At 39.7% G+C, this 12,534-nt stretch overlaps 1 protein-coding gene across 2 annotated transcripts; it reads left to right on the top strand.

The window, feature by feature from the left end:
- Positions 1-402: 402 nt before the first annotated feature.
- Positions 403-12,147, top strand: ZNF330 (zinc finger protein 330). Of its 2 annotated transcripts, none has more exons than XM_082760240.1 (10): positions 403-514; positions 2,846-2,975; positions 3,248-3,267; positions 3,374-3,444; positions 5,581-5,660; positions 6,430-6,556; positions 7,277-7,381; positions 9,519-9,565; positions 10,649-10,766; positions 11,410-12,147. In XM_082760240.1, exons 2-10 carry the CDS (start codon positions 2,856-2,858, stop codon positions 11,685-11,687), a joined length of 966 nt encoding a protein of 321 aa, XP_082616366.1. In that variant the 5' UTR covers positions 403-514; positions 2,846-2,855; the 3' UTR covers positions 11,688-12,147. The 2 variants fall into 2 exon arrangements, with proteins under 2 accessions (XP_082616366.1, XP_082616367.1); XM_082760241.1 differs by lacking the exon at positions 403-514 and adding an exon at positions 712-1,007.
- The last annotated feature ends 387 nt before the right edge of the window (positions 12,148-12,534 follow it).

The raw sequence follows: 12,534 nt of genomic DNA, 5'->3' as shown, positions 1-12,534 counted from the left end.
GGTGACACCGAGCAATGCCACCCGCACAAACACTTTGCGAGGACCTTTCAGCGAGGACAGAGCCGCAGGCACACCCCGGGCACATCCCCAGCGAGGAGAAAGCCGCCGGAATGCCGAGGGAACGTTCCCAGGGAGGAGAAACGTTACGTTACATAGGGCCGGCAAAAAAAGCAACCCTCTTTTAAGACGTTTTTTTTTTTTCCTCATTTCTCTTCAGGACACGGACACCCATGTGGAGGCAGCAGCTCTTTGTGTGCATGTGCGTGTGTCCGAGGAGGCGCAAGCCCGGAGAAGCTGCGTTACGCGGCCCTGAGGCGGGCTGGGCCCCAACGGCCCCCACCAACCGCCCTAACGGCCGTAACGGCCCTAACGGCGGCTGGAGCGGAACCTTCGTGCCTCGGCGCGGGGCCGGGCCGGGCCGAGGAGCGCTGCCGGCTTCCTCCCGCTGCCGGGGGCCGCCGCCGGGAGCCGGGGGAGCGGCGGGCAGCGGCTGCCGGGCGGCGCCCAGGCGCAGGTGGGCAGCGGGCGGCGGGCGGGGGCCGGGCGCGGGGTGTGCGGGGCGGCTCCGGGCGGCTCGCCCCGGGCTGAGGCGTGCTGCTGGGGCGCCCTGCCCGGCCGGGGCCTGCGGGCGGGGCCCTGAGAGACGGAGCGGTGGTTCAGGACCTGGTTGCGGGTCAGGAGCTCTGTAGGTCGGCAGGTTCGTGCCTCCTTGGGCTGAGGAGGCATCCAGGCGTGGACCTGCTGTGTCCCGGGTGGTTTCTCTGGCATCTCTAGATGGAAAGAAGCAGGGTACACGCACACGCAGCGTGGCAGATAGTGCTGTGCATTTCGCATTTCCAGTCCAAACATCAGGTAACAGTGCTGTGGTGCCTGAATCCGCCAGGGTCATCCACCAGCCTCAGATTACAGGATTGTCAAAACCGTAGGCACAACATCCTGCGTAGGAACTTTAAATACTAATCAACACTTTTGATAGGTACAGTACCCTGATTGGAAAAGAATTGCAGGTAAACAACATTTTTTACTTTCGTAATTTTTGACATCATAACACTATTGTGCTGTAGTCAGAAAATTAAAAGATGGCCAGTTCCCTAAAAATCCATAATTTAGGGCAAAGACAAACATCTTACATGGAAGCTCAGAGGGAAAGAGTGATAGAATATTGATCTGTGGGGTGGTGGTGTTTATTGTTTGGTGTTCGAGAGCCTGGATTAATTTAATAGCTTTGTTAAAAGAACCTGACATTGCATTTTTGTTGTTGATAGCACAGCTTTCTAAAGAACTCCTGTCTTTGACATTTCTCATAATCTGTGTCCTCAGTAGTCATTGAGAGACTGTTTCTTATGAAGGTGGTTTGTCTTCTCAGTGCTTTCGATTATGAGGTAATGTGAAGAAGTCAAGGTATAAATACTAACAATTCGATTCTATTGTTAAATCAGCATTCAAGCAGCTTGAAAATTAGCGTGCAAGCTCATATTGGACTCCCAGTGTCAGAAATGTCATGCTCCAGAATAATGACAGTTGCCAGCAGGCAGCTTAGCAATACCATTTTGACTACATAATATGACACTAATAGAACATAAACGGGGTGCGGAATGCTACAGCTGAGCAAACTGATTTATGTGTGCTATCAAAAACAAATCTTAATATTTGGTCAGGACTATATATTTCTTTGTTCCAGAAAGTTAGGATTGTTGGGTTTATTTCATAAGACCTTTTGAAAAGATACCAATTTTTCTTCTAAGTTTAAGCTGCTACAGTTCACTGCCTGTTGATGCTGCAGCTGTCCTTGCAGATGCCAGCACACATTCCTACATGTCAGCTGGGAGGTAGGGATGAGGCTGGGGAGAGCAGGTACCTCTGGTTCCCTCTCACACCAGTGGCCCCTGTAGCCACCTGGAGACCTACTGGAATCAGCAGAACTTTGCTTTGGCAGAGCTGTCCCATCATGTGGGCCGATTGCTGCCAAGCCCAAAATCTATAGTGATTTTCTTAAAATTCCATAAGTGGAAATGAAGGTTTTGAGATGACAAGTTGGAGTTGCCTCTCTTTCTATCACTGCAAGTCCACAGAGTTCACTGTGGAGATGACGAGCACCGCGGTCTGATCAACTTACCAACAGTCTCACCACTGCATTGCCTTGGCTCCCTCCTGGAAAGTTAAAACAGACACATCCGACCAGATGCAATTAAATTAGCATAAACCCTTCTTGGGAATCAGTGGCATCTTTAGAGCAGTGCATGCTCATCTCATTATTACTAATGTGCTAGAATGATAAATTTGCAGTTCAAACATCCCTTTGTCATAGCTCTTAAGTCTAGAATAGTGACATTTTGCTTCCTAAGCTTTCACAAAGCTTGAAATTTGCATGTTTGCAGTACACTGTGACTCACTCACCTGAAGAATGCTTTTTAACTGATTTTAGTAGTTAGTGAGTATGAGAAGAGAGAAGCAAGAATGAGCTGAATATTGTCCTTATTAAACAGGCAACAAGGTGATCTTAAAACAGAGGCCCATTGCAAACAGTTATACAAAGCATAACATTATTTCAAAGGCAAAGCACTTCAAAGACAGTTAAGCACAAAGGGTAGGACAGCAAAAGTTCTTTTCAGATCACAAGGTTCTTCATGGTTCAACACATGACTCTTCCAAGGGACTGGACCCTTATTCTACATTTGAAAAGAAACTCTGAAAAGGAAGTGAATGGAGATGAAACATAGTTAACAGATGGTAACTCCAAGATTCAGATTTTGTGCTGGATGTGTCATCCGTATCCGTGCATTAACATGTATTGTATATTGTACATGTTGTGTGTGTTCACTACATACCTTTTTCTATCCCACAGACGGTGAAAAATGCCTAAAAAGAAGACTGGAGCGCGTAAGAAAGCTGAGAACCGTCGTGAACGTGAAAAGCAGATAAGGGCTTCAAAAGCCAACATAGATTTAGCCAAACATCCTTGTAATGCTTCAATGGTAAAATAACTTAAAATTTTATATTACAATACTGGATTTTATATTACATAAAACCAGTGATAGTACATTAACTGTATTTAATACCTCTGGAATACCATTCTTCCTCTACATTTAAAATTACATTTGCATCAGAGGTATAATACTTGAATAAAAAGTTTGGTTTCTAATCAGAATTTAATTCAGAGTTCCTGAGGGGTCTGTACATTTTATGCTCATACAGAATAAAAATACTAATAATTATTTCTTTTTTTTTTTTTTTTTTTTTTTTTTAGGAATGTGATAAGTGCCAAAGGTAAATATTTTCCCCTTCTAAAACCATCAGTTTAGCATTAACTGGTTTCAAACATTTTGCAAGTCTTGTTTAATGCTCCTTTTTTTTTTTTTTTCCATGTGCCTAGACGACAGAAGAATAGAGCTTTTTGCTACTTCTGTAACTCTGTTCAAAAATTACCCATTTGTGCACAGTGTGGTAAGTGGAAATAATGAAGGTAAACATACTATTTCACAGTCCCTTTTGTGTTTTTAAACTCTTAGCAGTTATAGTACCTTTCTCTTAAAACACGTTTGCAATTTTTGGAGCAGGTTCTTTTAAACCTGTTGTGAATATCCTCCTTGAGAAGAGGTTCTTGCTTCATCATGCAAACTAATGCATATACCTCTGACCCTCCAGGGTTTGCAAGTCTGGGCCATGGGCTTGTCTTCAGTATTTGATATTTAGAAGAACTTGTCTCACTGCCTTTTGGGACTGAGAACATCTGACTTTTTTTCCCTAGATCTACTATATACAGTATTGTTTCCTAGTGACAACAAAGATTAAAAAGAGCTGACTGCCAAAAAGGCACTAATACATACGGCATTTTGGGGATAATATCATTGATATCAATTAAAGCAACAGTGCATTATTCTCCTTACGTGGTTTTGTAACATAAGCTGTTTGTGTTAACTCTATGTGTTAGAAGAAAGAGAAAGTCTCCTTGTGATAGAACTGGGTTCTGAATCATGCTAAACTGCCCATTTACGTAAACAACTGTTTGCTTGCAGGGGAGGTTAATAATCATTTTAGACTTTGAAGTGATTTTTGTTGTTTTACCGTTTCAACACATCCTCAGAGATTTTCAATTTGTCATTAAGCAATTTGGCTGTTTTGTAGTCTGATGCTCAGCTCAGAGCTGCTGACATTTGCAGCTTCCAGTGCCTTTGTTGGAACCTGCAGATACTGAGCGTGTCTGGAAGCCAGGCTGACTGTGTGCAATGGCAGCGCACCACCCTTCATAAGTCTTCTTTCTGTCATCACGTAGTGAAGTACTAAAAACACATTGTGTATTTTACAGTCTATTATACATCTGAAGTTGACTCCCATATGTTGAATTTATCTTAATCTGCAGGATGTTTCTGAAACAAAAGCATTTTTAATAACCACAAAACAATGCTGAGTCCTCTAGGGTTTGCCAGGACAAAGACCATTAGAACTGTTTGGTGCTTAATCAAGTGTTGTTGACAGGCCCCATAAACAAACATTATCTTTCCTAGAGAAGTCCCTGAGGGATGGGAGCATGGTAGCTATATTGCACTGGCCCAGTCCCAGCAACATCCCCACCACCTCATGTTGACCACTGGTGATCTGATCTGGACATTCCTCAGTGCCATTTGGCATCTGAGACACGATTAAATCAAAACTCTGCTGCTGATGCTGCATACTGGGATTTAATTGCATTTGCAGAGTAGAATTTGGTTTTGTTAGCTCTTCAGTAGGTTTGCAGGGAACATCCTTTTGTTGATTCCTCTAAGGAGGAAATAACAGAGACACCAAAGGGGTCTGCAGCAGCTCAGCTTAAACCTGTGATAAAAATCCCAGTGCAATAACCTGAGCTAATTACATTTTTTTTTTTTTTTTGCTTGCATAACTACATACAGAGTATGGATCTTTGTGGTAGAGCTACTTACATCAGAAGCAAGGATTAAGGAAAAGTTGTCACCCTAGTTGGTTGTGTGTATCAGAATGATTTTGAAGTGCAGACTGTGGCTTTTAGTCCCATCCAATCCCTGCATGTAAAGAGAATTATTTTGCCTAGGAATTCATCTCATATGCTTCAAAAAAAATCATACACACACACGCAAAAAAAAAAGTATCTAAATACTCACGTAATTAAAGCATTTACTTTTTTTTTTTCTTTTTTCTTTCCAGAGGGCATCAGCTATGGCCACATCACTTTTATGGAGGGATAAAGCTGGCAGCAATTTTAAATGCAACTTTTTGAGATATTGTTGCTTGACTTGCACCTTTATTTTTTTTTTTGTTTTGACATTTAAAATTCTTGCCAATATATTCAGCATAGCTCAAAATATACAGCAAGACAACTGATTGCTTCATCTCAGCACTGGGGCAAGAGATTTTGGCTGAAAACAAAACATAATTAATTTGATCTAAAGGTGATACAAGGTTAGGTTACAGTTCACAAACGTTTGTGTTATTTTTACCAAGATATAGAATTAAGTACTGGTGTTTGATTTAATTGCTGCTCTTATGTGAATATTTTTTCTAATTTCTTGATTTTTTTTTTTTTATGTACTCTTCTCCTGGTTGTTTACCACTTTTTTTAAACAGGAAAAACCAAATGCATGATGAAGTCTTCAGACTGTGTCATAAAACATGCTGGTGTGTACAGTACTGGACTAGCAATGGTGGTACGTATACAAAACGACAGCCTTTTTTTTTTTTTTTTTTTTGCAGTATGGGGTTCTTTATTCAAATCTTTCTAAAATAAGATATAACAAATTTATGCAATGATAACATGTACCAAGTGAAGATTTTTCTCTTATCTTACCATTACAAGCTGATTTTTCAATTATGCTGGAAACTCAACCTCATCAATTAGTTTGAATTAGTTTTGTTAGTTTTGTGTGTGTGCATGTACATGGTAGTTCATTACATATGAGGTTTCTTCAACTATACAAAACTAGTATTTAGCTGTAGATCTCACTTTAATTAAAGTGAAAAAATATGATTTTATTTCTGATGAGTAATTTGAACTTTGTGGAGTTTGTGTTCTAATATAGCATGGTTTAAAATCTGAACAAGTGATTTCAGCTATCAGAATATAGGGCTTTATTTTTGAAATTGTATTTTTGCCAGAATATTGCTATAATTTATGAATCTCAGGGTTCAGCTAGAAGACAATCTTCACGTGTAAGATTTAAGTTAGGAAATTTAAAAAGCAAAAACAAAAGGGGGAAAAGCGTTTTTTTCTTGTTATATTTAGTTGTGCACAAATGAGCATCAAACAAAAGAAGATGAACCCTGGAGTGGCTTGATTGGAATACTGATTGTTTCATACTCTCTTGCTCACCTGAAATGAACCCACTGAGAGAACAGATACTTGAATGCATTCAGTGCTATAGAATAAGAGTTTCTCTAGATATCGTAAAAGCCCCAATTATCTTTCTGTAATTGCAGGGCGCAATCTGTGATTTCTGTGAGGCTTGGGTGTGTCACGGGAGGAAGTGTCTCAGCACACATGCGTGCATCTGCCCTCTTGCAGATGCAGAATGTATCGAGTGTGAAAGAACTGTCTGGGATCATGGTAGGTAGCTTACACTTAAACTAACCTATACTTTTCCCTCACATTGCTTAAGTTACTGTACCCCTAACATAGCATTTTTAATCTTCACTGCTGAGTACATTTGATCAAAGCAAAGCATTCTCCCCAGTAGAAAAACAGACCTCATGCAGTGGGGAATATAAATAATGTGCCTGAGAACACACAGTGCTTAAATCAGGGACACTTATGTAATTAACTGTCCTATCAGCTGAATGCTTCACGTAATTAAGCACTGCATCTGGTTGTCAACATGCAATTTGCTGCCATTCTCAATCCTTTCATCTGCACTAGTTCAGGTATTTGGATTCCCAGTTGCTTGGCAAACCATACTAACCTCCATTTGTGGAATCCTTTAAAATGTGTATTTTAGTGGGCATCGGAGGTGAGGGAATGGGAGGGAAGGAGACTGTGGATGAGAGAATGTCTGATACCATTTAAGAATACTCAAATGTCATAGTTGAATAAAAAAGTCTAGGAGTAATACTTGTTTTGTATTTATGTTATCTTGTCTTGTAGGAAACATAGTATTTTTCAGTGTAATAATGGATGCTAGTGTCTAATTTAGAAGTTTTTGTTGAAGCCCGTGATGGAGGGGAGAACTAGGCTTCAGTCAAAACTACATAGAATTGCCTAAATTGTTTGTGGAGCAGAACTTGGAGCCTATGCCTGTTGCTGATTAATTTGCCTTGATAAATCTTTTAGGAGGCAGAATGTTTGCCTGTTCTTTTTGCCACAATTTCCTCTGTGAAGATGATCAGTTTGAACATCAAGCCAGCTGCCAAGTTTTGGAAGCAGAGACATTTAAATGTAAGTTAGTAGTTTGCAGTCCCTTTCTCCCAAGCTAAACAGACTCTCAAATCACTTCCTCTGTGTTCCAGAATACTCTCCAGAGCCTTTTCTAAATAGCCTGCTTTTTGCTCTGGAGGAAACAGCTTTCATTTCTTAAGTGCTTGCTCATGATATCTACACTAGGCTATTGTTCTGTGACCTTTCTCACTATTAGATCATAGGTGGCAGTCTAAAGTTACCCTCTTAACAGTGGCCAGGACTACATCTGAGCACCTGGACCAGCTAATGCTGATTTTTTAGTCCTGAAAGCTCTGCAGGCAAGAAGGAGCTCTTTTCCACAATTCTCACTGTATGATGAGCTACTTTCTAGATACCTGTTTCTCAAAAAAAAAAAAAAAAAGCAGCTGTCCTAATGTCCTGCCATCTGTATCTAGGCTGGCTAAAACATCCCAGATTGCTCTGGATGTACAAAGGATGGTCTGTATATTGGTGAAAAGTTGGCACCTGTAGATTTTGCAAAAGCAGCAAGTCCCAAGGAAAGCCATGACTCAGGAGGCGGTGATCACCAGGTTTACTGGGACAGAGTGAGCATAGAAGGGACAAAATCATGTTTATCCAAAGCCTGAACTCATTGCTAGTTTCTTCTCTGACGAGTGGACTGTGGACATGTATGTCAGCAGATTCATCAAATGTTGACACATGAACACTTCTACAGAGTAAAAAACAGGTAGTTTAAGACTTCTTGTCTCTTGGCCTAATTGATTCTCCCAACTCAGAATATTTGGGAATTTCAGTTTTACAGTCTGTCTTTAGAAATTTCTTATCTCCTTTTTCTCTCTCATCCTTTTTTGTCTGCCAACTATTTTCATGACTGACTTCCTTGATATATTCTGCTAGAATGTCTTCCTGCATAGCAATATTGAAGCAACAACAGCTGTTCCACAAGAATATTTTTTCACTGATTGTTAGAAGCTTTTAATTCACAGAGGTGATGTCACACCCTGAATGGAGAAAGTCCTTTTTGAGGGTTTTCACTGTGTTCTGCATCTTGTGGCACCGTGCAGTCTTGATAGAGGCAGAAATATAAGACATGACCTTTCATAAATCATGTGAACTTTAAATGTGGTCATACAATTGTAGTCTAAAACCCATTCTGGCTATGAAAAAAATCTGTTACTTTACAACACATTTTTTTTTAATGTAGAGATGCTCTAGAAATTTTTAAATATATATGCATTAGCATTTGCAATTCTATCTTTCAATGCATGACAGAGTCCTGACTCCCACAGCTATCCTGCTCATGTGGAAAACTCAGTTCTTTTACTTCAGATTCAAAAGCTTTGTGATCATAGGTGTAAGGTGAGGTGGAGAGATTGAGTATGTGCGCAGAGACTCACAACAATATATGTATTGGTGCTTGTTAAGGAAGAACTCTTCCCCAGCCTCATGCTGCTAGCAATTCCTGTGTAGTTGCCTTTACTATACTCCCTCTAGTGGAATGAAGAAACCAGTTTGAAGCTTCAAGACAAGTTAGATTTTGCAAATGCTGATTCCACTCTTTACAATTCATGTACCAGCTGTCATTTGTTAACACAGGTGCATATTTTTTTTTAATATAAAGTTGTATGCAATAAAGTACATTTCCTGAGGATGTGACTGAAAATACAGAACAAAATAACATTACTAGGTTTGAAATTTGCAAGCTTTAAGTGCCCTCAAGTTTCATTTAAATGAGATAAAGGCTGCTGGAGCATTTTTTTAGATGACTGTAACATGCTAGTGCTCCTCCTTGTGACACTGTGGTACAAGAAAAAGCAAGAAAATCTCTTAACATCAAACTGAATCTGGAACTTCTGTTTTTAAAAATGTGAAAACTCAAGAGCGATTACACTTTCTCCTTCTTCAACTTGTACTCTGTATCAAATTGCTTTATTGCACGGAGGCTTAGATTTGAAAGATCTAGTAAAATAAAGTCAAGGAGGTATTGGATGGTAAAATAAATGATTCATGTTTCCAAAGTGTACTTTTTCAGGGAATTAAAAACAAATGCCCCAAATTGTTGCATTGTTACATATTTTTTCTACAGAACGTTAACAAAAATTACAGATCTGCAGTTTCCAAGTAATGAGTTTTACATGTTGATTTTTTTCTGCAGGTGTTTCCTGTAACAGGCTTGGGCAGCATTCATGCCTGCGTTGTAAGGTAAAGAGTAAAGACAGTTGCAAGTAGCTATGATTGTAGACTTGTTCTCCTTAACTTCCAAGGCCAGTACCAAATCTTGTCATGATTTCCTCTGGATTATTCAAAAACACTCAGTTTTTGTATTAGTTTCTGAAGCTTGGGCATAGACTTATGCAAGTCTTTTATTTGTTTGCTTGTTACCACAAACTGTTGTTGTGCATCCTCATACCAGGTAAGGTGATCTTGACTTAGGCTCTGTGTTTAAACTGGGGCTGTACCATTTTTGGACCTTTTCAAGAAGACAAATCTATGGTCTTAAACAGAATCCAAGGCTTGGAATATGTTTTGGTCTATCATAAAGCTAAGAGAATTTTAAAAGTTTTTGCAAACAGTCAAGTGATGATCTGACCAGAAAACACTGCAGCATGAATCCAAAAAGAATTATCTCCAGTTTTACACATGCACAGGCTAATTTGTTAAAAACAGGTTTTTGTTTTTACACAGTCAGGAGTAATGTTGTATAAAAAGTACCACCTGCTTCACCATCAGCATTGCCCAGATTTCTCCAGGTACTGGTTCATTGCCTGCTCTTATTTTTCTTGCCCTCCATTTTTTTCTTTTTCCTCCAGAGTCGCCATGGCATCAATTTTGTATTCAAATTATTTCTTTCTCCATACATCTTCACTGGCACCCTGGTGCTCAACACATGAAGTTTCGATTTAATTCTTGCCTTCGGGTCGCTGCATATTTATGTTCTGGTGTGCGTATCTGATTGTATTTTATTTAAGCTTGCCAAGGTAAACCAGGAAGTGCCAGGCTCCTTGTGGGCAGCAGTGTAATCCAGTCCTTGAATATGTTACTATTTCTACCTGTTTATCAGCACCTTTTTGCAGTCTCTACCCCAGGTAACCATGAAACAACGTTTAACACGGCAGTTCAGCTCCTAAGTAGTGTGCAGATTCCAGTTCCACTGCAGATAAGAGCTCATTAAAGTTTAATCTCAACCAGAAAATTTTGTTGCTGTTAGACACATTTTTGCCTACTTCTTGCTGAAGATTTTATGATTAGAACATTTAGCCTTTTCATTCTCTTTTCACCCCACAGGCTTGTTTTTGTGACGATCATGTGCGAAGTAAGGTTTTTAAGCAGGAAAAGGGAAAAGAGCCTCCTTGCCCTAAATGCGGCCACGAAACTCAGCAGACAAAGGACCTGAGCATGTCAAGTAAGCCTGCTTCTCTAGCTAACAAGCTGTATAGGTATCACTGGTGACTACTTTTCTGCATGGAAACACTGAGAAAATTCTGGTTACTTTCAGCTGTTTTACAAAGTTTTGTTGTGTTTGTTATGAGAAAAAAATTGTCTCTAGAATTGAGCAGTCATTCTTAATTGTTAGTTGATTCTAACATAGTAAAAGTTTCTGTTTAGCTTGAGATTTTAGATCCCCAGTTAAGCCTTTATTTCATTTATAAACAACAGGCTAATGAATTTAGAAGTGTCATTTGATGACACGTGTAGAATCTATTTCTTAACTACTCTTTAATAAATCAGAATAAGTACTGTGTTCGTGGAGCACATCCAATTACAGGTTTTCTTGGCTGGAGTACTGGAGGTATGTCCTAAAATCTAAATTGTACTCTGGAAGCAGTTATTGATTATACAAACATGACTGCATGGAGAGAGACTGCATGTAGTGGAAAGGTTCTGTTGGAGGATGGATTTAATCTGAAAATGTCAGATTTAGACAAAGGTTGACAGGCATTGTGTGCTCTTAGCTGAGTAGTAAACCAGGATGGAAAAGAAGTGTCAAGACACTGCTCAAATTGGTATTGAGGAGTGAGAGCATGATGGTTTTTCTCTGCCTGCAGCACGCTCTTTGAAGTTCGGCCGCCAGACTGGAGGTGAAGATGCAGATGGAGCTTCTGGTTATGATGCGTACTGGAAGAACCTCTCCTCCAGCAAGGCTGGAGATGCAGGCGATCGTGAGGATGAATATGATGAATACGAAGCAGAAGAGGATGATGAAGATGACAATGATGAGGGAGGGAAGGATTCTGATACAGAGACCGTGGATGTATTCAGCAACTTGAGCTTAGGAAGGACTTATGCTAGTGGGTATGCACATTATGAGGAACCTGAAGATTAATCTCAGCATGCTAGTGGGCTAAAAAGATAGGGAAGGAGCCAAGCAGGTGTTTCACTTATGAGTTGTATACATGCCAGTAGGATAGTTTTATCAGGTACTTACATATCACAGTTTGAGAATGAAGAGTGTGGGACATCTGTAGTAACTCCAAGTGACATTTGTTGGTATAAACCGTTCTTGGGTTTGCGACTTGGGAGAGAAAATGGGAATATTTTTATTCCCCTAACCAGCTGAAGTGGTATTGTCCTTCAGCTACTGAGTGGAACAGTTTAATGCTGTTTACCTCTATCAACATAGGAATGTGGGAGGGCTGTACAACTTGTTTCCATTTGCTCATCAGAAATTAAGTTATTTTTACAATAATTGTTAACTGATTTCATAAGATTAATGTATTGGTGGGTTGTAGACTATTTTTTCTGCACAATAAAAGTCAACTGCATTCTCAAATGAATTGAGATAACTATTGATGACTTCTGAATTGTTGGAAAGCAGCATGCACACAGTGTAAATTGGCATTAAAATAACTTCCTATTCTACGTAGGTAAGGCAGATCAATGGAGTTCCCTCTGTACTTGAACGTTATCCTTCTGGCAATTTTTAGTACAAGATATTAATAATTGGGGCTATATGTAATTATTAAAAATGCACACCCAGATAGCCAGAATTATTATTTCAACACAAATGTTGGTGTATATTCTCTCCCACTAAAATCTATCAATTTCTCATTAGATCAAAAGAAGGCAGGTTTATTCCATGCCAAGCATACAACTCTTCTCTTTGCATATAATATAAAAATATTAAGAAATGTTAGGAAAAAAACCCTGTGTATGAATTGATAAGGTAATGA

Source organism: Aythya marila (assembly GCF_965140915.1).
Source record: "Aythya marila genome assembly, chromosome: 4".
Classification (NCBI taxonomy): Eukaryota; Metazoa; Chordata; class Aves; order Anseriformes; family Anatidae; genus Aythya; species Aythya marila.
Note: the sequence above shows the minus strand (reverse complement) of the source record. Positions and strands in the feature narration are given on the sequence as shown.

What these genes read in the sequence shown, in the direction of transcription:
- ZNF330 (XM_082760240.1), top strand. Translation starts at nt 2,856, where the DNA reads ATGCCTAAAAAGAAGACTGGAGCGCGTAAGAAAGCTGAGAACCGTCGT. An exon ending in GAATGTGATAAGTGCCAAAG is followed by an intron (nt 3,268 to 3,373) that starts GTAAATATTTTC and finishes CCATGTGCCTAG; the next exon opens with ACGACAGAAGAATAGAGCTT. An exon ending in ACCCATTTGTGCACAGTGTG is followed by an intron (nt 3,445 to 5,580) that starts GTAAGTGGAAAT and finishes TTTTTTAAACAG; the next exon opens with GAAAAACCAAATGCATGATG.